Source organism: Stegodyphus dumicola, chromosome 2 (genome assembly GCF_044657685.1).
Source record: "Stegodyphus dumicola isolate Sdum_Otavi_A_Nest chromosome 2, ASM4465768v1".
In the NCBI taxonomy this organism is placed as follows: Eukaryota; Metazoa; Arthropoda; class Arachnida; order Araneae; family Eresidae; genus Stegodyphus; species Stegodyphus dumicola.
The window spans coordinates 235,305,481-235,329,418 of record NC_140769.1 but is presented as its reverse complement, the minus strand read 5'-3'; the positions used below and the strand labels follow the sequence as shown (position 1 = coordinate 235,329,418).

Here is a 23,938-nt window from a genome sequence, read left to right as displayed (position 1 = left end):
CGGGATTTGAACCCGAGTCCCTCGCTTTGGCAGTCAAGGTCACTAACCACTATACCAGCTAGGCGGCAGACTTTATGATATAGGTCATACAATTTTTGACAATCGTTATTGCTCACACTTATTATGCAAACATAATGACATATAAAATGTCTTTTATTTATGAAATATACAATATGCATAGACTGCTAACAAAGTATTTTAAAAACAATGCACACAGTTTCTTTTAATCATTATTTATGCAAAATGATACAGATTTTCAGCAAACTGAAGAGCAGTTTATATATGGAATAAAATTTTCTGAAATCTTGAGTTTTAATAATAATTACACTCTCATTTCTCATCAAGTAATCATCATGCACACCAGCTAATTAATTTATAACAAGTATTATTAGTCGCATATGTTTATTTTAAAATTTGCTATTAGTATGTATATTACTTAGAAAATATATTCATGTACTGGGGGAAAAATGGGTTCATATGGAAATTTGAATTACTATTGAAACTTGCAGTTTTTGTTACGAGAATGTGATGATTTTTTTAGTACAGTAAACAACAACAACAAAAAAATGTAGTTGTTTTAAAAATTAGGTTTAATAAAACATTATTAGAATGGCCATTTTGCCATTATCACAAATTTCATCTGCTAAGAAAAAATTGTATTCATCAATATGAGTTAGACGTTAATTCTTTAACAATATTTCTTTGATTACTTTTCTTAAAAATTTGTTTTTATTTTCTTCACGTAATAGTTTTTGTATTATGGCATAATTATAAGTTACTGCAGTTGCAGCATCTGTAGAGGAGAAGAGTAATTTTTTTTTTAAATTTCATATAAAATTATAATTTTCACTTAATTTTAAATTTTCCTCCAGGACAGTTGATTTAAAATGGGAATTACATTTTAATGTTTTTATAGTCGTATATGAACAATAATATATAGATTAAGACTGGTAACTCATTTTGAATATTTTAAAAATTATTTTCAGAAATATTAATATTAAACTAAACATAAAAACAACTAAAACATTTGGAATATCATCTGTAACATAATCTTCTCCAATACCATCAGTTAAAATGTCACCATGTTCTTCTGATCTCAAAAATAAAAGGCTGAAAATTCTGCATTCTTAATTTTCATTCAACTGAGATTCAACCCAATTTCGATTCTATTTTTTGGGGGGATTAAATTAAGAAATTAAATCCACAAGAACATTGGAGAGCAATTGTGTTGTAAAGATATACTTTATTTATTAAATTTTATAGATAACATCATTACAATGATGGTACAAGTAAGCATGTGTAGAAGAGACATTTAATTGTCAAAAGATTTATTTAAGTATATTTACCAACTTCTCACTTTTTTATATTAGGAATTTCTCACCTTCTTGTTCATTTACCTTTATATGTTAGCTTGGTAGTTTTGATATTAAAGCAGTTGTTATATTCTTCTTTAAAGCATAATTTTGAAGTAGAACTTAATTTAGAATTTAATTAGAAGCATTATTTAGAATACTTAATCGTGGAGTTCAAAATTGAATTTAAAATTCTATATTAAAATTTTTAATATTATTTATTTGCTAAGTGTGAGGATGTCTATAGATAACGTTTTTTAAAAAATAAAATTATATATAAATATAATGCCTCTGTTTTAACTTTCAATTGCTTTAATTATTTTTTTCTACGAGTAGCTTGTTTCAAATAAACTTTTAAGTTACACCATCAGTAACAGAGCTCGGATTATTTAACTTAAAGCTAATTTTCATGTACAGTACATGGTGCAAGATCCAATTACTGAATTCCCAAAATAATCAGATTTTTGCTTCAGTCAGATGTGACTCCTCTGTCTTCACTTTACTTACCATGTGTAAGGATTGATAAGCTAGAAAACAGCTGCCTCCAGCCGTTGAAGAGATGAAAATAAAAATGTGGCCTATAAGTTGGTAGCTGTTTAACCCATCAGCAGTTGCAAGAATAAGCTGTTCTTTCTTTACAACTATGTGCAATGTCTGTCAGTCATAGGTTCATAATGCAAGCTGTGTTCATTTGCCCAATGTGGTGCGTGACTGGAATGCAAGCTGATCTCATTGATGGCCATCAAAAGGTTAAAAGGGAAAAAACATGCAGGATGATTCAGTGCTCTTGCAGATAATGTTTCTTCATAAGAAAATTCTCAGCTAATTAGGAGAAAAATTGATTTACAAACATACATGCTTTTTCTTACTATCATATTCTCTGTTTTCTTGTAAAAAGGAAAAAAAAAAAAAGAGAGAGAGAGGGTCTGACTAATAGATCATTTCCATTATTGGATGTCCAGATATCGGGTTTGCAGTGCATTATACACTTTTGAAACCTGTTCAGGTTGACATCTTTTGTGATAAATTTCCTTGGTATTTTTATCATGAAGGGTTCAAGAGTTTTAAAGGAAATTAACATTATCATGTTAGCAGTAACTGTAAAGGATTAAGATAACCTTTGCATAAAATTTGTTTCCATATTTCATGCTGTATTTTGGAGTAATTAAACGAACTTTCTAAATTTTATTTCTTCAACAGGGTTGTTCCTTTTGAAGAAGGGAAAAGAGCTGCAGCAAGCATGCGAGCAGAATTTCTAGAAGCATCAGCAAAGCAGAATGAAGTATGTTCCTTTTTCAGCTGTAATATGTATATATGAGGTGTGACACAAAACAAACAAGACTGGTCCAATAAATCATTGTACTTACAGAATCAGTTCTCCATGATATTATCACTTTCAAAGTACTCCTTTATCATTCACACACTTCTGCATTTGGTGCTGTCATTGCTGGTAAACAATTCTGGAATGATATTTTTGGAAGTCCTTCAGGAGATTCTCCTTTTTTGCCTGAACCTCTCCAACTGAGGTAAAATGGGTTCCCTTTAAGCAAGATTTAACTTTAGGAAATAAAAAAAAAGTTGCATGGAACCAAATCAGGTGAATAATGAGAATGCCCCATCACAGTAATGTTTTTGCTGGTTAGAAATTGCATGACATATAGGGCTATGTAAGTGGGTACACTGTCCTGATGCAACAGCCATCCATCACTCCACAACTATGGCCTTCCTTTCCTAATTTTTTCACGAAGTCATTTTAGTACTGCAATGTAAGTAGTGTTGATTAATAGTCTGACTACTGGAAACCCACTCTATCATTACAATTCCAAATAGTTTTTGCCAACTGTACTCTTTTTTTTAAAGTTTTTTTTTTTTTTTTTTTTTTTTTTTTTAAGTCACATCTTGTATTTTCCCCATTTTGGGGGATACATCAGGTATTATAGCTTATGATGCTTTTTTTTTTTTTTTTTTCTGAGCAACATTACTTTTTGAGAATGAGTGTATGTAAACAATACTTGTTAGTTGGATTGTATAATTGTGGGTACTTTTCTGTTATGAGTACTAGATTCAGAAATTTGTATGTATGTATGTGAATACACACATACGTATACAGTGAAACCTCCAGATACGAGTTTAATTTGTTCCAGCGTTGAGCTCGTATAACGAATTTCTCGTATCTAGAAACAAACTTCCCAATTTAAAATAATGGAAATCCAGTTAATCCATTCCACACCTTCCAAAAATATCAACATAAAAATAAATTTTTCTAATAAATAACATTGGTAAATAATATAATTATAGTTTAACCTTCATGATAGCTTCCGACCACCAACCTTTTAACTGCTTTTCAATCTACACCAACAACAGTTTCTCAACATCTTCTAGGAGTTTTGAACGGTGCTTGGAAGTAACGGTAACTCCTTTGGCTATATAAAGTTTCTTAATTTCTTCCTGCTTCTTCAGAATAGTGCAGATCATTGATGTCGAAAGGTCGTAAGTCTTCGCCAATTCCATCACTCATTATACCACGCTTATCTTTATCTATGATTTCTTTCTTAATTTCAACATCCTTGGCTTCCTTATTTATCTTTGCAGCACTATCTGAGGCAACAATCTTCTTAGGAGGCATTGTGAAACAATTATTTTCACATCAAATGTCATAAACAATTGATTCACAAGTGCACAAACAGGTAGATCAAAGATCATTAAGTGATCTTACGAGGGGATTTCCTGAGTCGAGCCGGATCGGGAAATGGCACGACACATACCAACAGCTCGTTACTCGGTCATTGTTCATTACTCGAGTCAGTGCTCGTATTTTAGAGACAAATATTTTGCTCATACTTTCCTCATTACTCGAATTTCTCGTATATAGAGGTGCTTCTCGAGGTTCCCCTATATAGCATTTCTGAATCTGGTCCTGATAACAGAAAAGTACCTAATTTTGTAATAAATGATTGCAAATCTCATAACTGGTTATAAGCTATCAAGCTGCTCAAAGGGTATAGGACTTGTGAATCATGTCTTTGAGTATGGTTCCTATTTTTTGTTCTACTTGTTTGCCCAAATATATTTCACTGTAGAAGGATTTTCATTTACATTTATGTATTTTGTAAGTAGAATTGATGCTTTTATGAGAATAAGTTAAAAGGCAATATTAAATCTGTGTTTTTATTATCTAAAATAGCAGTTCAATTTTAAAGATTTAGAAGCTGGTTCTAATTGAGAAGTTAAATTTAAAGGTAAATAAATGTGAAAAATATACAGTCAAAAGTCTTTAATCCGGAATGATCTATAATCTGGACCTCAAAGCTACAAACTTTTTGTGCATGCATCAACGCATAATGTGTTAACGCATGCGCATAATATTTTTATGCATGCGCGTTTAATGTATAACGGATGGTATAAGCTAAGCTAAAATTATCTAATTATCTATTTCAGTTAATGTTGCAGATTGCGTTGTTCCTTAATCTTCTAATTGAATCCGGCTTATTATTTTTTGCAGACTGTTAGAGCAATTTTATAAAAGTAAGCTTGAACTTTCGATTATGTCAAAAAGAATTTCTGATTCTGGAGCTACCAAAGGATCTACAAAGCGAAAGCATGTTTCGATGTCCATCAAACAGAAAGTGGAATTGCTGCAAAAAAATGGATAAAGGCATATCCTTTGATTCTCTAGCCATTCCAAAATATGTTTATCAATTTCACGCTCCTCTGCAGGGGGGGGGAGACACGGCGTACAATAAACTGTAAGTTGATCTCTCAGCACTATCCTTATCTTCAGGGCAGATGTTTTTATTTTATTCGGCTTATAATTCCGTACTAAATGTACTCCGTCTTTGATATGATTTAAATCAAATTCCTCGTCATTTTAAATATCAAAAATACACATCAAATAGTTTTCTGGTCGCAATTTTCTAATTTCGACTATGCGTAATGTATGCTTTACGCATGCGTGTTGAAATTAATGTTTAATAAAGTAAACAAATAAATATAAAGCTTTTTTTTTTTTGTAAATTTTGATACCCTTTAGGTCATAATTGCTCTTTATTTCATAAATTATGGTTTCATATTTTTAATTTTATAATTTCTGCATGCCATCTTACCAGATTTAAACTGATGATCTATAATCCTGAAAAACCGATAATCCAGAATCGCCAAAGTCCCGACGAGTCCGGATTAAAGACTTTTGACGGTAGTATTTTGTAATTTAATAGTGGAAGAATGTGCATGTATACTATGAAAATGAGTTAGCTCATGAAATATACATATTTCTGTGATGTAGTGTATTTTAAAATAGCAAAGTATTAGGAATAGTCAGAAGTTAAATTTAGTGGATGATTAGAAACACAGAGTGAAGTATTTTTTCTCTCTTGGATAAATTAGCTATTTTAATAACTTCAAAAATAAATTAACTTCAAAAGCCCTCATACTTCAGAAAATTATAGTTTGATGGCGGTATGTTTAAAAATTATGTACTGTTCAGAAAATAAATATTTTTAATATTTTATAATTTTGTTTTTTTAATTTTAATTGTTAATCATTTTGTTTGTGCATAATAATTTTGAAATGTTCAAAACAAGCAATGTAATTTCATATTCTATCGAATCTTTTTTTAATTACAAGACAAGTGACTAGTTATGTAGTTAAAATATTAAAAAAGAAACTTAAAAGTGATATAAAGTGCTTAAAGCATATTACAATAGTTGTATGTAATTTGTAGTAAAATATTGAATCAATGAAATATATTTAGCATCTAAAATAATTTTCTGCCAATAAGTAAAATAGTATTTGGCTGTTAAATATTTTTAAAAATCCAGGATATACAGTTAAAATTCAATTGGAATTTCTGGAGTTAATATATATTTGGGCTAAGAGATTTATTTTAACATTTTGTTGAAAAATTTTCATTGTGTACCATGAATACAGCATTTCTCCAGTGCAAAAACTATCCTTTTTATTAAATTATTTTAACAATATTGTCGGCTTTAATTAAATTTGCTTGTGCATCTTTTCATAATAAACTGTCAATTGTGCATCTTTTGTTATATCTCCATCATTAACAAACCCCAGCATAAAAGCAGTTTTAATCAGAGAAGCGCTAAAAATTGCTGATAGATTATGTTGATACAGAAACCTTCATTTCATTCTGCCAAATATCTGGACATCAGTTCTGAGAAGTATAGCAGTAAAGAGAAAAAACTTGATCCAGCCATTCTATCCAGCTTTAACTGTTTCAAGCAAATGGATTACCTGTGAAAGCTGCTATTTTTACTCATGTGTTTAAATGTAGCTTTAGTGTGCCAACCTAGAATATTTTATTTCATTTTTAGCTTATCCTGGGTTTTTATCTTATATCCTGCTCTTCCAATAAATCATTGAATCTCCTAGTTTAATTTTTAGCCATTATTGAGGAAAATGTTCCTTATCAAGGAAAGAAATGTTTTGAATTATTGAAATTTAAATTGTTCAAATTCCATTCCCCCACTCCTAGTGATTTTCAGCATAATTTTTTGTATTGAATTTTATTTGGTCTACTGAAAACATTTATAGAACTTTTTACAAAAATGCAATTAATGTTTTATCAGTTATTATTTTTATTTTACATTAATGTACTGTACATTATTGAGTTTAACTGCACAATAGTATGTTTATTAATTATTTTTTTCATTGTCTTTTAAAAGTATTTTGATATGTAAAAAGTTTCTTTCCCTACTCAGAATTTTCTTAATATAAAAGTGTGAGATAATTACAAAAGGAAATTAGCCAAAGAATGTAAAATTTAGAAAATGTATAATTAAATATTAATTTATTTTACTTTAGCACGTACAGATAGTTCAGTAACCTGAATACATGCAATATAAAATAAATTAAATTCAATTTGAAGCTTTTTTTAAATGGAGTTGCTGCGCAGCATGAAATCCACCTGGATATTCTCCATTTTTGCTAGAAAACCTCATAGTTTTTCATATTTCAAAATTGGCAAGTAATTTAATACACAACCACCTAAGTTGAATGTCTGAAAATTTTACAAATTTGCCAAGCTCTGGCAGCCATTCGCAAAACAATTTTTCAGCATATAAAGCTTTTATTCTAAACTTACCATTTTTAATTATTTTGATCTCCAATTTCTTTTTGTATTCCTCACCAGAATGCAAATTAGGTGGTTGTGTATTTAAGCTGAGTTTTTTTAGTCTTGACAGAGAGAGTGTTTCCTGGCAGCAGCGAAGTGTGCTTAGATTCTGCCAACCTTAGCTATTTGTATCTATCTCAGCTTTGCATTCTCCATCTTTGCTTTGCTCTTGCCATCGATACTTAAAGCTGATACATCAGAAATTTATTGAGCCAGCTTATAGCTGTTTAATTGTGTATGCTTAGACTATTTACTTTATTTGCATTGCCACTAATTGTAGTTATCTGTAGCATGAATTATGCTGTGTTTTGTTAACAGTTCAGTTTAAATAAAAAGGTTGTTTTAAAACCTTTTTAAGACTTTGTTGTACTATCTCAGACATAATGAAAATTTGCTATGTGTCTGTTAGGACTAAAGTTCCAGTATTAAGTTCAGTCTAACCATATAAATTTAATATCGCCATTTTCATATGCGTTCTTTTATGTTGTATTCCAAGTTCCAATACTTTTTTTTTTGGAACAAATCATGATAATTTAAATATTAATGGTCGTGTTAAAGCAGGTTTTAAAACATCAAGACTTGCTAATCTTATCTGAAGTGAGCTATGAAAGTATAAAAAGATAAAATCTGTTCATTTTATAGCAGTGACTAATATTAAATATAGTTATATATTTAAAAACAGCTTTAAAGTTCTGGCACAATTCTTTGTTTGTGTGTGTGTGTGTGTAGGGATGTTCATTAAAATATCTCTCTCTCTTTTTTTTAAACTTTTATTTTATTATTGTCATTGCAGAACAACTGTATTGTTCTTTAAAGATTTTGAAGCCAAGTGGTATTTTCACTTGTAATTGCTTTGATTATCCATAAGGCTAGCATTTACCATACTTGGTATCATAATCCATGTAAGTGCATAGTCATGAATTACTTGGATCTACATGCATATACTTAGTTGTTTTTGGGAGAAGAGAGTGAGAGTCCTGAAAGGGAAGACATATTTTTCTTATGGTTGTCTTTTCTATAATCAGAATGCTCATTCATATGACAGTGCATTCATAATTTAAAATGAATTTTCTGAAAATGCACTATTTATTAAATGCAGTTAGTGTAGAAGAACCTTTTTATATGTATTATAAATGGGGGGCATTCTCTCTTTTGTTTAGCTTTTAGTCTTTTAAAATGTATTAGGAATGTCATGAAATATCATCTATATAAAGAAATTTTTCTTTTAGAAGAACTACATTAAGATATAAAAATTTTTATTAGCTTTATAAACTAACTTTGAGAAAAGTATTACAGTCTTTATTTTCATAAATGTTGATCCTTGAAGTATGCAATAAAAATTTTCTCAAAGTAATGTAGAGAATTTGAGGGATATACTTTGAATACTGTACAAAGGTTCTGTAAATATATTATCTTAACTTTTCTTATTATCTCTGCATAGCAAACATTCCAGTAAATCAAATAAGTATTACGCTTGGTTAAATGAAATACAGGAAGTGTTTCATACATTAGCCTTTGCACATGGGCTATAGAGACTAATTTTGTATGTACTGAAGCCATTTTAATTTTGCTTTCAGTTTGACTAAATTATCATTCGCAAATTTCAGATCTCCATAATAAAATAAATTTTTTCGAGTAATTTAATGCAGTGAATGCATGGGACATACATGTCCCAGCCCCTAGGAAAAGATTAATATTCCAATTCAGAGACATACATAAAAAAGAATTTATATCAATATTTATTACCATAGTTACTTTTCAGTGCCTATTGTGGATCAAAATTCAGTGCTTTGCAGGTAAATTTATGAACTGATTTTAGATTGGATTATTTTGATTATAACAAAGAGTACAGGATCTATCTGTGTATAGATTATGTGAGGAAAACTAGTTTGTTGGACTTAAGGAAAACTCCTTAAATTTAAGATGCAATTTTAAAATAAATATCACTTGTTTTGAAATTAATGGTTCCAAATTGGATAAAATAACATTTCTGATTAAATTATGACTTATATTTAAAATTATTAACTTTACCTATTTGAATATTACATGTGAAAGTATGGTATTTTTATATTTAATAATATTTGTGTAAGGAATATTTAAAATTGGACTATTTACTCTGGGGGAAACATATAAAAATAAAATTTGATATTTATAGCTTTCTCTTACAACCAGTGTTAAAACTGTTTCTATAAAATTCTGTCTGCACTGTGCTTTGAAAATCTGCATAATGCGAAATGCATGTGTACTATTAGCAGTTAAGGAAATAAAATCGTAATAATCTTTTTCAGGTCCTTAAAAATGCTTTCATCAGAGTGATGTTATATACAAAAATTAATAATAATTATGGTTTCTTTTTCTCTTTTTAGAGTGTAAGTGATATTTTTAAGACAATCATCTTAGAAATTGAGAAAGCTAATGGAAATGTTCAGGAAAAGTCTAATTGTTCAATATCATGATGATTTTGTTTCATAAATTGATGTCTGCCCTGCTGTTCAATGATTGTTGTGTAAATATGATGAAAAATATGCATTAAGGACTATGTTCTCACAAAATCAGCTTATTTGTTACTATCAAACATGTAAGCTTATTAGTTTTGACAATAAGTCATTTATTTTGTTCTTTTTATGTATATTGTAAATAGAGAAAATAATATCTTTATTGTTTCAGTCAGTTGCTGGTAATTGATGTTTTTTAACCCTCCGAGCATTACGAGTTTAGCCCTGAAATTTCAAAGTTCCTCAAAATGTCATGGTAATTTCGTGATTTTTATTAAAAACTGACTCTCTCATTTTGTACCTTGATTACTTTTTTTCCAATATACATCCAAACCGAAATCAGATACACTAAAAGCTAGGAGAAATTTTCATGTTTAATGAATGTAGAAGTCAGCCTTCTATATGGAATTTTCCAGCTGTAACGCTCAGAGGGTTAAATCTGTTATCTTCATCTGTTTCCAAATTTTAGAACATTTTGTTTTGACTGTTTATAATTTTGAAGACACATGTATGAAATTTAATGAGAAGCACTATTATAATATATAAGAGTTATATTATTAGTTTACTATTATATTATTAGTTTACTATTATAATATATAAGAGTTATATATGTTCATTTTCTGTAATAATAATTTTAATTAAATTATGTGTGCATATGTATATATGTGGTTCCTTTAAAATTCTTGTTTTTGGAATTTCCTTTTTTCTTTTCAATTAAGAACTTTAATGAAGTTATACTAATGTAGCACATTTTTCTTATTTAAGTTTGATAATACTGTTGTTAAATTTCAGTCAACTAAAAATTTTTATATATAAAATTTGAATAAAATTCTATTTTGAAATATAAAGTAATTTTTTGCATAATTTTTTAAACTAGTATTTTCTCAATTTCAGATACTTAATATATAATTTAGATTTTGATTATCATAAACTTTATATAATAATATACAATTTTATATCAACCTTAAACCTTCAATAAATATTCCGAGTTTTTATATTTTTTATGTAATTCATTTTATTACTATTAACCATTTTTACAGTTTTTACTGTTTAGAAGCTGAATTCACTGTCATATTGATATAATAAAAAATGTGTTATTTGTAAAAACCAGTATAGTTTATATCTTTTCAGCAGATAAAAAGCATTTTCCACATGGGAAGATTATAAATAAATGTAATATTACATATTTCTTAAGCATGACATTTTTTTTAAGGTTTACAGATATATTAAATAAAATGTATAATTTACATAAGAAATCTTAATATGGAGTTATTAGTTGATTAGTAAATTTTGGATTGTATGTTGCAGTGCAAACTTTCTCTTCAGCTTTTTGTAATATGTTAATTACTATTATTAATATTGTAATGTACTTTTGTGCCATATGTTCATTGAATTATTGTATTTGAATGTTGCATCTTTGTAAGAAATTATTCTTCCAAGTAGAATTGTATTGGATTGTGATGTCAGAGTATAAGAAGCTAAGGAAAAATTCTCAAAAGTTTTGAAATCGGTTAAAATTTTATTCTGTTCATGTATGTAAGTGTATTATTGAGTTGATCATAAAATTTCTGAAAAATACTCTAATATTTGAATTAAAATACTTTATTGTTTGTTATATTAAACCATTTGATGTATAAAAATATGTATTGATATTAGTGTAAAATCTTTAAACATATTTAAGATCTGAATAGAAAGTTGTAAATTTTTTTAATTTAGAAAGTTGAAACAGTTAAATAATTTTTCAAGTTCTTTGCTGTTATTTTGTGTGTGTGTGTGTGCATAGATTTTTGCCAATTTTGAAAGCACATTTGAATACATTTCATCAGATTTTTAAGAAACATTTTAAATTAATATAATTCAAGTATCTGATTATCTTGTAAGTTTTCAAAAGAGTTTACTTTTTGAATTTTTTTGAGCTGTTTGACTTTTAAATTACTTGATGAATGTCTTTTGAAGATTTTAATTTATGAGCTCATTTTTCTGATGTATATTTCAGCAATTCTGCAAGTTCTGATGTAACTTCCTTTATTAAACTATCAAAAATTTCTTTGTGGTCATACCTATGAAGTGACAAGAGAAACCATATTTCTGTTTAGATATTCATTTTGAATATTCCTTATTTTATGTGCTATGATTTAAATTAGAAAATCTGCAAGTAAATGCAATTTTTGCGTTTGCAGAAAACTGTATAAATGAATCTATCTCACATCCTTAAAGTTATGAGTTGTTATTTATAAATGACTTTTTGTGAGGTTTTTCTTTGGAGAGGGGGTTGCTTTTGGAACAAGAACTGTGATCTAAGAATGCAGTTTCTAGCAAAGAATTCCTTATTTCAGAGTGCTAAAAAAAATTAGATTAATATCTTCTATGAAAAACATGCATTTATATAATTATGAAATGTTTTCTAAATTTCTTAAAAAAATTAATCAAAGTATGTAATATAATTCTGTATTAGAAGCAATGAAATTTAAGAACACTTCTTTCATTTTTAACCTATTCATATCTGTAATTTCTTAAAGTTCTGTTCATTGTAGATAATTTTTTGAAATGCATTTTATTTTTTTATAGTTTTTAAAAATTGAAAATGTTTAGATTTCTGTGTTTTGGTGTGATGTTGAAAAGGGGTTTTAATATATATGCCTTATCCTTTTCATATTTCTTGGAATAATTTAAGTGTTACACATTTTCAGCAAGTGTTTTGTCTCAGTTTGGCTTGCTCCTAATTTAGCCTAATTAGGAGTTGCATTATATGATATTGCTAATTTTGGTTAAATTCCTTTATATGATCAAGTGAAGTATATGTATATTATGTTGATGACATGGAGGAGTTATTGGTCACATTAAGAAAAAAAAGTGTCATTTCATTTTTCAAACTAATTAATAATGAAAATGTAGTATTAAAATGTAATAAAAATTAATTTAATGATTTTCTAATGTTTAGAGCTTCTATTTTTTCCTTTGTTGAATCAGAATATTGCACATACATTAATATCTGTCCTATGAAGTACAACGTACAGACGAAGGCAAAGGTAGCCCTATCTTGATTGTTTAAAGTGTTGTTAATTGTTTGACTGTGTATTTATTTGTAAAATAAATATGCTTATGAGCACTTTGGTATTGGCACTTTAAATGCACATATTTAAAAAATATTTTGAAGAAGAAAATATATTTAACTTTGACTTTTAACTTCATGTAAATGATCCGTATTAGTTTTCTGCTTTATAACAGTTTTCTGTATGATGTATGCACGTATGTATCCATTTCTGTGTCTATGTGCAGTTACATTCAAATCATTAGGCTACTTGATTTTGCTGTTCTCTGTACAAACGTGTATAAATATGTAGATAGGCATAAGCAAAAGGCTAGTATATAAATAAAAGTACATGTCTTTCCTTTCTTATCACTTCTCAGTGTTTTAAGATTTTACTTTTTCAAAGAATATAAATAATGAATGCTTTGGAAAGGGCAAAATCCATTTTAATTCTCTTGATCCACCTACAGCTTTAATTGGTAGGTAATAGAATGTAAAAAAATAACTGTATTACAAGAGGTATTTCCACAAAATTTTAGAGGATTATATATTCAGACAAGTAATGAAAAAATGCATTATCCACTTCAAAGAATTGTGACCTCTAATTTTGTTTCATTTATGTCTGTTTTTTTAAATATGATAAAGAATTTATATTTTGGAATTATTTAGGGTAAAATCTTTATTTTATATATGATTTTATTTTTCTGGGTGGTTGTGCAGTTCAGTATAAGGGAACATTGATAATTGTGCCATTGCACACGAATATGCAAAAGTATTGCATGTGTTGTTACTGTGTACAATATCTGTAAAATATCCTGAGGTCTGTGACCATATGAGTTCAATAAATAAAAGCATATTTTTTCTTCCAACTGTCATTCGTGGTGTTATTTTCAATTGAAAGTATTTTATGATTTTGTTTAATTTGTGTGGGCAGTTTCTAGGCCTTATATTATCTGAGAAAATTTGTTTCCTTTAATTGATGAAACAAATTATTTTTTAATACAACACTTAAAATCCATTCAGTTATTATTGCTAAACTGATAATTAATTGGAATAGGCCTTTGGCTTAGTGACACTTAGAATATTGGAATATCTCAAAGATACATTTTTCTGTCCAAAACAAAGCATAAATAAATCCCTTGGACAACCAGCTAGTGGAGTTCATTAGATTGCAAAGGTGAATGATAGTAAATAGGGACTGCCTGATAAATCTGTTCATATTTTCAAAATTAATTTTAAGAATTTTCTTTGATAAAACAGTTACTTTGCTCCTTTTTACAATAAAATTGTAAACAGTCTTAAAATATAATTAATGTTATACAAGTTTACAGAATAAGAGGATAACCATTTGTACTTGATGTGAAAAAGTAACTGATACATTTCGTATTTGGAGAGGGACATAATATTGTGCATATATTAAATGTTATTCCCTTATATTCCAAGGACATTTTTCCCCTCCAAGGTTATTTCTGTGACTTAAGTAGGAAAAAATTATGAATAGTAATTGAAAATGCTTAACCTGTTAAGATGATTTTTTTTTCTCTAAATGATATTCAAGCCATATTATGGGAAGGGAGAAAAGGATCAGGATAACAAAGTATTTGTGATAATAACAATTTATGGTCCCTCTCTCTCTATATATATCTGTAGCAAAAAAAATATGGAAAATGGTGAGATATATCTATAGATTTTGTTTAAACTAAGTGTTAATGTAGTAGTAGTAGTAGTAACGGAGGACGTGAGCACCATCCCCCTACCATTACGGTTAATCGGTTCTCCCCACGTCCACCCTTATCTAGTATTTATTAATAAATAAAAGGTTTTTACATTGCCATATAGTGCCATATAAAAAAAAATAAATAAAAATCTTAAAGTAGTACTTTAGAGTCCTTCATGAAGTGTATCTTTGTAAGTAATTCTTTATAAAATGTCAAAATTTGTCCTTAGTAAAAAACGTTTGAAACTTATTCCTTCATTCTTCTTCTTTTCTTTGTTCTTCTCTTTCCTTTAATCTTCCTTTCATTTAATCTTTGTTAAATCTTCCTTTCTTCTATCTTAAAAGCGTTAATTTAGGTGTATTTTCGGTATTTATAACTTATTTCCGTTATGTAGAAGGAATTGCTAATCTACACATTTTAAAATATATAAAAATCACAGCCAAAGAAGGTTAAGTGAAGAAAGAAAGCATTAATCAATGGGTATCAAGAAAGCATTAATGAATGAATATCAAATGGGAACTATTTTGAAGAATTTCATTTTAGGTAGAATTATCTTTTTTGTTGTTGTTGTTTTAGCTGTTAATCATTTTATTATTTTTAAGATATGAAACTCTTATAAATTATTCCATTTCAGCAGTAGTTTGAAGTAATTATAGATGATTTAAGTTTGTCTGAAGTTCGAAATAATATATTAATTTTATAAAGTAGATCTTCCAATAATTTATTCCATGACTGTTTTGGTTGTTTATTTCATTTTCTAAATTTGATAAGGGTGATTATGATATATTTTTATAAGGAAAAATTCATTTAGGTTTTTAAAGTATTTAATTTATGCAAGTATCCCATTTATTTATTCATCTGCTTAAAATGAGATACAACACAGAACTGTGTAAATAGTAATATTTTAAATCCCCCAGATATGCATATTTTTAAACTCATAGTTGGGTGTACTTTGATTGTATTCATCATTCAATTCTTGCTCGTATCAAATCGTGCATATTTGTTACTGTCTTCTAGTGACAAACTTTTAATAGAGTTTGAGTATTCCACTTTGTCCAAATTCTTGGTTTGGTTAAGCATTTTATCATCGAAAATTTTAGTAAAAAATAGGAATAATGCCTGCAGGTGAATATTGCGTGGAAGAATAGTTAGGATTTTATGACTTGTATCTTTTAATCTTAAATCATTTCTTCTAATTATCTAATCTAAACAATGTTTGCTTCTCATGGTCTGCTTATTTCCTTTATTGTTATCCTTACATAACCTTATTCTGTTGTTACGAATTTTGTATATATCTAAATAATTGTAGTGAAGTATGTTTAAAATTCTAGTATCTGTTATATGATATAGCACGAAGTGTTGTAAGAAGGCGAAGCTTTGCCAGAAAAGTAAGATTACAGGGCCAAGTCTATTTAAAATTGAGGCAAATGGCTATCTCACCAAATTCGCAAGATAGCGCCAAGCTGGCAATGTTTTCGAGAATAATTGTTGTTGCCAAACTCCTCGACTATTTGGCGACACTGGATTTCAGCAATTTCAAGAAATGTTAGGTACTTGAAATATCCCGGCGGTCGGGAAAAACTATGTAAGAGCGAATACAGCATCAATTCTAAGTACTGAGTACTGAGAGACCTCCATACGAGCCCCACTTATTACGTGCGCTTAGCATTGCATTATGTTTAACATTCTTGGTAGTTCAAAGGGGTAACTACTGATTGTGTTCTATCATATTGAGAAGAGCTGTACGAATATTTTTGTGGAAAGTTCCAGAATTGGAAAGTGTTTCTTTTCTGGAAATAAATTTTATTAAGCTGTCATCGATACCGTAAGCATTCAATCCCTGACGAACCCGTAGCGCATAACAATTTTTGGTATCCAATGTGGAATTGAATGCTGGTGAGAAGAGTGATGGTGAGCAATTAAGATGGCTGCATTCAAAGAAAAGGTGAAGCTGGCCAAGAAACCATTAAAGGAGAGAAGAATGCGGGCAAAGAAGAGATACTAGGATATTGGGACCGTTACATAGAACGTATAAAAAATTGAATATTTGACAGAATACCAAAGACTTGGTGGTAACCACTAACTAATTAGCATATGTTCGGACAGTCATTGGGTATAAATTACGATATTTGCATAGTGCGATCTGCATCCGCTGAAATCCAATTATGCTTTCGAAATGTGCTAATTTGCATTGCATGCTTAACTTTTGGAAGCCAGTGTATGTCTTTCGCAGTGGCAACTCCTTTCGTGATGCAGGAGACCTCTTTGTCAAATGCACTGTGACGTCATTGCAAAAGAACTGTACATTTTCATAAGGTTTCATTTAACTCATTGCAGATCCCTCGAAAAGCGAAAGGACTTCTACGCTACGTCGTGCATTTCAAAGTTTCATTTCTTAGAACTAATTGTTGTAGAAGGCAGTAGCACCTAATAATCAACTCAAATGATTTTATTCTTCATGTAATGTATGTTGAAAGCATGGCCATCCCGTGCGAGTGTGCCTCTCACAAAGGCGCCTGAGTGGAAGGAGCGCTATTTTAAGGGAGTGTGAAAGAATTTTTTTTTATTTATTTTTTTTTTTTTTATTTATTTTTTTTTTTTTATATTTCAGGCTGTTAATTAAGAAACAAAATTTTGTTACAAAGACTGTGCTAGCAGCGCCCTCTTGAAGGGAGGATTTCATTAGCCACAGAGCCCCAAATGCAGGTAGGTATCTGTTATAATAATGCTTCATATCTGCAATCCTAAAAAAGCTCATTTTTACACATATTTAAGCCCAATTCAAAGGCTCGATTCCGGAAAGTTTGTTTATTTGTTTAACTCGTTATAACGAAGCTCAAGTTTTAACTCGAAGGTTACTTGAATTAAAAAAGAAAAGAAAATTCGTGTTCAATTATATATTTGGAAAACAGTACCCATCTAGGCAGCCTACAATGTGAACTTCCATCGACCTACCAGTATTCAATGGCCAGAGGTAAGGCAAAAATCGAAAGAAAATGTTTTAACTCCTGGCAAAGCTACACTTTCTAGAGTATAATATTAGAATTATGATTTTAGTGTAATGCATGTAAATTTCTTTATTGCCAAGATATTTGTATATAAAAAAGTCGTATAGCTAGCTCATAGCTAAGAAACTTTGATGAAACAACAAATGTAAAATACACTGATAATCAAAGTTAAAGGAGAATAAAAAAAATATGCTCACTAAATTAATATTACAATCCATCTCCGATGCTGTAATTATTTATTAAATACAATCGAACAAAAAATTGCACTTAGTGCCGGAAATTTGCAAATTACGTGGTAGACAATGTGGTGCGCAATGGATGCATGTTGGAATTCCGGTCTGTAATGTTGCTTAAATAGACATGTGAATGAGTGAGTATTGGTTTGTATAAGGCTAATGAAAAGTTTTTTCGTGACGCTAAGGAATATGAGTTTATGCAATTCTTCAACACTTTTCATTACGAGATCTTAACAGAAGACAAATATCTTAGACCCTTCGTTGCCTTCTCAATCTGTGGAAATAAAAATTTCCCTACTTAAGTGTTTTTAGTCTGCCATAATTCGTTTATACTTCATTTATGGAAAAATACTTATCAAATGCTTATCTTTTTTGTATTCTGTTACGAAAGAAATATGTTCTGACATATCTCTGCAACGAACCAGATGCCCGGATTCGTCTCACGTGACAATATGTCACTCCCTCTCCCATGTACCATCCTATATACGGGACCAGATCATGTACTCTCATCTCATGATGATTTCACTAAACTTCCACTATTTTTAGTTTCACTCCCAAAAAATGCCAAATCAGGGGGTGAATTAACGGGGGCGCAGCCCTCAGCCCACCCAACCAAGAACACTTGGTCATATGACTTATCACAAGGGCCGGCCCATCTAACAACAAACGAGGGGCCAGAGACCCGGCCGTGCTCAAAAAACTAACAAAGAAAACAAACAAATAAAATATTAAACTATGAATCCCGGGAAACCAAAAGCCCCAGGAACCGAGTAACAAAAAAGTTAGAAAAAAGAGAACTAAACAAAATCATAAATACGACCAGTGAATTTCATGTCATCACTGGACCTTAAACATTCACACAAAAGAACATAATAAAATAATAAAAAACTGTTAGAAAATAAAAATAAGACAACACATAACCAAGCAAATACAATGCAAAAACACCATTCACACGTAGATTCCTATGGCTTCTCTTGAGCTATTCACAATCTTCATAATTTGTCTAGAATATTCCACAAAGTTCTTATAATTTTTCTTGAAATCACTTCTATAATATTTTTGATATCTATCCCTTGCACTCCCGGTAATAATACAGTTCTCAAAGAAATGCATAGAGTCTCCAGTGACATTACAAATATTACATTTATCATTGTCCTGCAATCCAAAACGTTTCAAATATGCAGGGAAGCGTCCATGTCCCGTAAGCATTTGATTGGCATCTATATCTTTATATAACTTCATTTTCTTTTCAATATTTATATTTTTCAGTAAACCACAATTTCTATTAGATTGTTCCCAATTATTTTTCCATTCGTTCAAAACATAATTATATAGAGTAGAGGTGGCCCTTCTTCTAGAGTCTGGGATATTTTTAATAATCACATTTTCATCCACAGCTGCAGACTTAGCTAATTCGTCCGCCCTCTCACTCCCTTCATATCCTGCATGTGCTTTTATCCAGTGAAGCTTAATATTATGTATATCTTTCAATTGTGCATATGTCTTTTTTATACAAGTCTGTCATACATACTGTCAAATACAAGAGAGTTTTTACTTTCAGGACCCGAGAGGGTCTGTAGCACCGACAATGCATCAGAATAAATATTTATATTATATCTAATTTTCAATGTGCCTTTAATCCAATTGAGAGCTTCAAAAATAGCATACATTTCTGCTTGATAGACAGAATTCATAGAATTTAAACGAAATTTCCAATTTTGTATTTCAATTCCATAGAAGAATACCACGATCGCACCTCCAATACCCCCCTCGAGTCCTGAACCATCTGTGAAAATATTCATTTCCTGACATTCGAGAAATGCACAGTCATAAGGAATCAAAATCTTATTACTAGGATGAATACAGTCATCATCAAAATTTAGAAACGCTTCACTTTTAATAACACATTCATTTATATCTATATGATCAACCAAATTATTCGAAAGTAAAAATTTTTTATAATAAAAATTATACTGGAATGAGAGGGGCGGGACACCAGCAAGGAGGCAGACCACCTCTGTAGAGACTGTCCTGAAGACTCTCGTAACTGCCAGCATCCAGCTTCTCTGCAAAGTATTCAATTTATCTCGCAAGCGGATCAACTCCCCTGCCCTAGCACCCCAAGCACCTATTCCATAGAAAATCTTAGGTAAGATAACACTTAAAAATTCTCTTCAGTATCGGCGCTTTTTTATGCAAAGTTTCTGTATTAAAAGTACTACGATAAAAATGTAAAATTCTATCAGTTTCTCTATGTATAGATTTAAAATGTTCAATAAAATTTAGCTTTTCATCTATAATAACACCCAGATATTTTATATTTCTCTGAAAACGGATATTCTTACCCTCAAATTTCAATTTTGGTGCTCTAGTTCTAGCACCCCCTCTAGGAAAGAAAAGTCCAAAAGTCTTTTCCACATTAAAATAAATATTTTCAGATTTACTCCACTTCAACATCTGCTCTTCAACTTTTATAAAGGTATGTTGTATTTTTTCCAGAGAGGAGCCCTTAATAATAAGCAGAATATCATCTGCATAACAAATTATTTCTGCATTAGAAACATCAAAATCCACAAGGAGAGTATTAACTATTAGGGCCCAGAACAGGGGAGCACTACACGATCCCTGCGGACAGCCTTTAAACATATCCAAATTTATATCTAAATCTTCTGAAAATCTCTTAAAAACAATTCTTCTATTACTAAAATAATCCCTGATAAGTAAATAAAGATCTTTTGTAATCTTCAGCTCAAATAATTTATTTAATACGGAGGACCATCGAACAGAGTCAAAAGCAGCCTTGACATCGAAAGAAACAACCGCGACATGTTCAATACTTTTTATTCTACGTATTTTATCAACTACCCTAAAGAGTGCCAGATTAGCAGATCTTCTTTTCCTAAATCCATATTGATTTTCCGCAAGATGTTGTTTATCATTTATGACATATAAAAGTCTATTTACAATTAGCTTATCCAATACCTTAGCAAAAACCTTTAATAGACAAATTGGGCGATATTTATCTTCATTTTTTAGGCAACAAAATTAATCTTCCAATCTTCCAGGCAATAGGAAAAACATGCAAAGACAAACATTTATTAAACAAAATAATAAAAAACGAAGGATAGTTCACAAACAATCTTTTTACAACTCTTGCCCGAATTCCATCCAATCCTGGAGCGGCTCTGTCTCTAAGACTTAAAATGACTTCCTTAATTGCTTCGTAGGTAAAGTCCAATACACCATCTAAGTCGTCATTACCAAAGTTATCACCATTATTATCAGGATCATCAATTTCATCAGTTTCAATATTCAGTGTCTTTTTAACAATTTTCAAATATTCTTCCTTTACATCCGTAACCGCTCTATTATCACTATCTCGTAATATAATCTGTTTCTTAATTTTATTCGTAGCAACCTTAAAAATTCCTTCGTAATATTCCTTGTCTTGAATAAAAGCCCTATTTCTGAAATCACCCTTCACCTTTTTAATTTTCTTTTTATAAAAAGCCAAACATTTTTTATATTCTATTTTTCTTCGTATTCTAGTTTCATCATCCAAGTCTTTCACCTGGCAACTCTTGCGGATAGCCCTGACTCTCCTTCTAAGAGTATTCAGTTCATAATTCCACCAAGCAGTACCACTACGTTGTCGTATCTCACACTTTAAATCTCTTCTCATTCTTTCTTCAATTCGCTTCTCCATATACAAAATTAAATCATTAAATTCCCCAGCATCCTTCGTATTGACAATACGGTCTTCAATCTCAAAAATAAACCTTCTCATCTTAACGCAACACTATCAATTCTTTTAACATTATTTGACAGAATAATATCCCTCTTATCTTTAATACTAACATCCTTTATACTTATCAAAATATGGTTATGATCGCTAAGGGAATTTTCCTCCAATATTTGCATGTCAAAGTTCTCAATAAGAGAATTTGGAGAACACAACACCAAATCCGTATATCCATCTCCACATGAAGAAGAGAAGGTGGGTCTAGAATTTTCTTTGTTCAATAAAATCAAATCATTTAAAATGATAAAATCTGAAGTTAAAACCCCTCTTTCATCAAGACTCTTAGCCCCCCCAAATAAAATTCTTTGAGTTAAAATCTCCAATAATAATAAAACTGTCTTTAAAAACAGATATAACTTCTTCTAATTTTAAAAGATACGTATTCAAACATTCCACAGGAGAAAAATAAACTGGAATCACACCATAATTCCTTCCCTCTTTCTGTATTTCAATGGCAACGATAATATCAGAAGCGTGTTTAACTATGAATTCAATCCCAGGGTTTACGACAACAATAGCAGCTCTTCCTGTATCTGCATGGATGGTCCTCCAACTGTTTTTAATATAAGCCATTTTCTTTCCAATATAATAAGGTTCTTGAACTGTAATAATATCAGGGATATCCTCAGAAATATTATCTATTGCAGAGAGCCGGCATGCCGCAGCATTACAATGATTAAGATTACAATTTAAAATGTGCATAGTTAAAAGGATCCAAAATAAAACCATTCAATATAATAAATATAATTTAAAATCCAATATATACAGTTTAAAAACAATATATACAGTTAAAATCAGCAATAATTATCCTGAACTTACCTGGGAGGCAAGGGTATAGTTTCTTCCAAGATTTTCAATTATATCCTTTCCTAGAAGTCTTCTTTTAGAAATAAATTACACAATAGTTCAAAAGTCTTTATTTCACACAGTGTAAAAGCCGTAAATTATTAGTTCGTAGCCACAGGAATAAATAAAAAGTTTAAAATTAAAATCAAATCAAAATCTCCCCACCGCAGAAGCTAAATCACCTCAAGTTTCTAGATCTAAATGTTCCCGAATAAATTTTTTCTCTCTTATAATCGAGGGACACTCTCTCCAAAAGGTATCGTGGTCATATTCCACATTAATACCATATCTATCTAAAGCTTCTTTACAGTTGATACATTCTTTCTTTTCACTATGACAATTTTTCCTCTCATGTCTACTACTACATGCAGAGCAAACCCTTTCAAACTTACAATTCTTCTTGGTGTGCCCAAATCTAAGACAGTTCATGCAACGCTTAGGTTGAATGAATAATTTTACAGGGTATGCTTTCCAACCAATCATAACTCTATTCCCTTCAAGGATATCTTGCTGACACCTAGCAGAAATCTCAAAAATCCTATGTGAAATTCCATGTTCTTGAGTTTTAATACGAAATAAGGATCTCGAACATTTCCCATCACAAACACAAAATTCATTAAATCTTTTCAAAACCAAGTCTTCTTCAACGGAATCACTAATATTATACAAAATAACCTTCGGCTTAATAAACTTATTCCTTCGAGTCCTAATAAGTGTGTTTAATTTCGGATTCTCCGTAATAGCTTTTTCAACAGCAAGTATATCTGACCTATCTTTTAAATTGATAATCATATCACCATTTTTCTTTCTAAAAGTATTAAAACTTTTAACACCTATATCCTGTGGTTGGAGTTCAGCATTAAGTTCATCATAGACATCAACATCTTTATCAACTGGTCTTATAATCAAATCGTTAGCCCTAGATCTCTTTTCACTGTTTTTCTTTTTATCATTATTTCTTTGATCATCAACTTCTCTATCTCTCCTACTATCCAGTCTTTCATCAATCATTTGTTTTATCTCCTCTTTGAATTCTAAAAGAGTCTCCTCACTACTCTTACGCATATCTAATTCCATAATCTTAAGCGTAGACGTATGTGCCCATTTCACAACTGCCTCAACCTGAGTATTTAACTCAGAGATTAAATCCTTGGGTACTCGCTTCGTTTTTAATTCATCAATAATCCTATAGAATTCTTTAATTATATTCGACATTTCACTATCTCTTTCACCCATGTTTGTAAAATAGACAATAAGAGTAATATAATAAAATTCTAAATAACTGCGGTAAGGGAGACACTAAAAACACTAAAACCTATA

The 23,938-nt window shown here is 30.0% G+C and overlaps 1 protein-coding gene across 1 annotated transcript in view; it reads left to right on the top strand.

The window, feature by feature from the left end:
- Rheb (Ras homolog enriched in brain) overlaps positions 1-13,877 on the top strand; it is a 36,850-nt gene extending 22,973 nt beyond the window's left edge. The window contains exons 7-8 of the mRNA XM_035365361.2: positions 2,553-2,634; positions 9,849-13,877. Coding sequence (XP_035221252.2) covers positions 2,553-2,634; positions 9,849-9,938 — 172 coding nt within the window. The 3' untranslated portion in view covers positions 9,939-13,877. The remainder of the gene's footprint in view (positions 1-2,552; positions 2,635-9,848) is intronic.
- Positions 13,878-23,938: the final 10,061 nt, after the last annotated feature.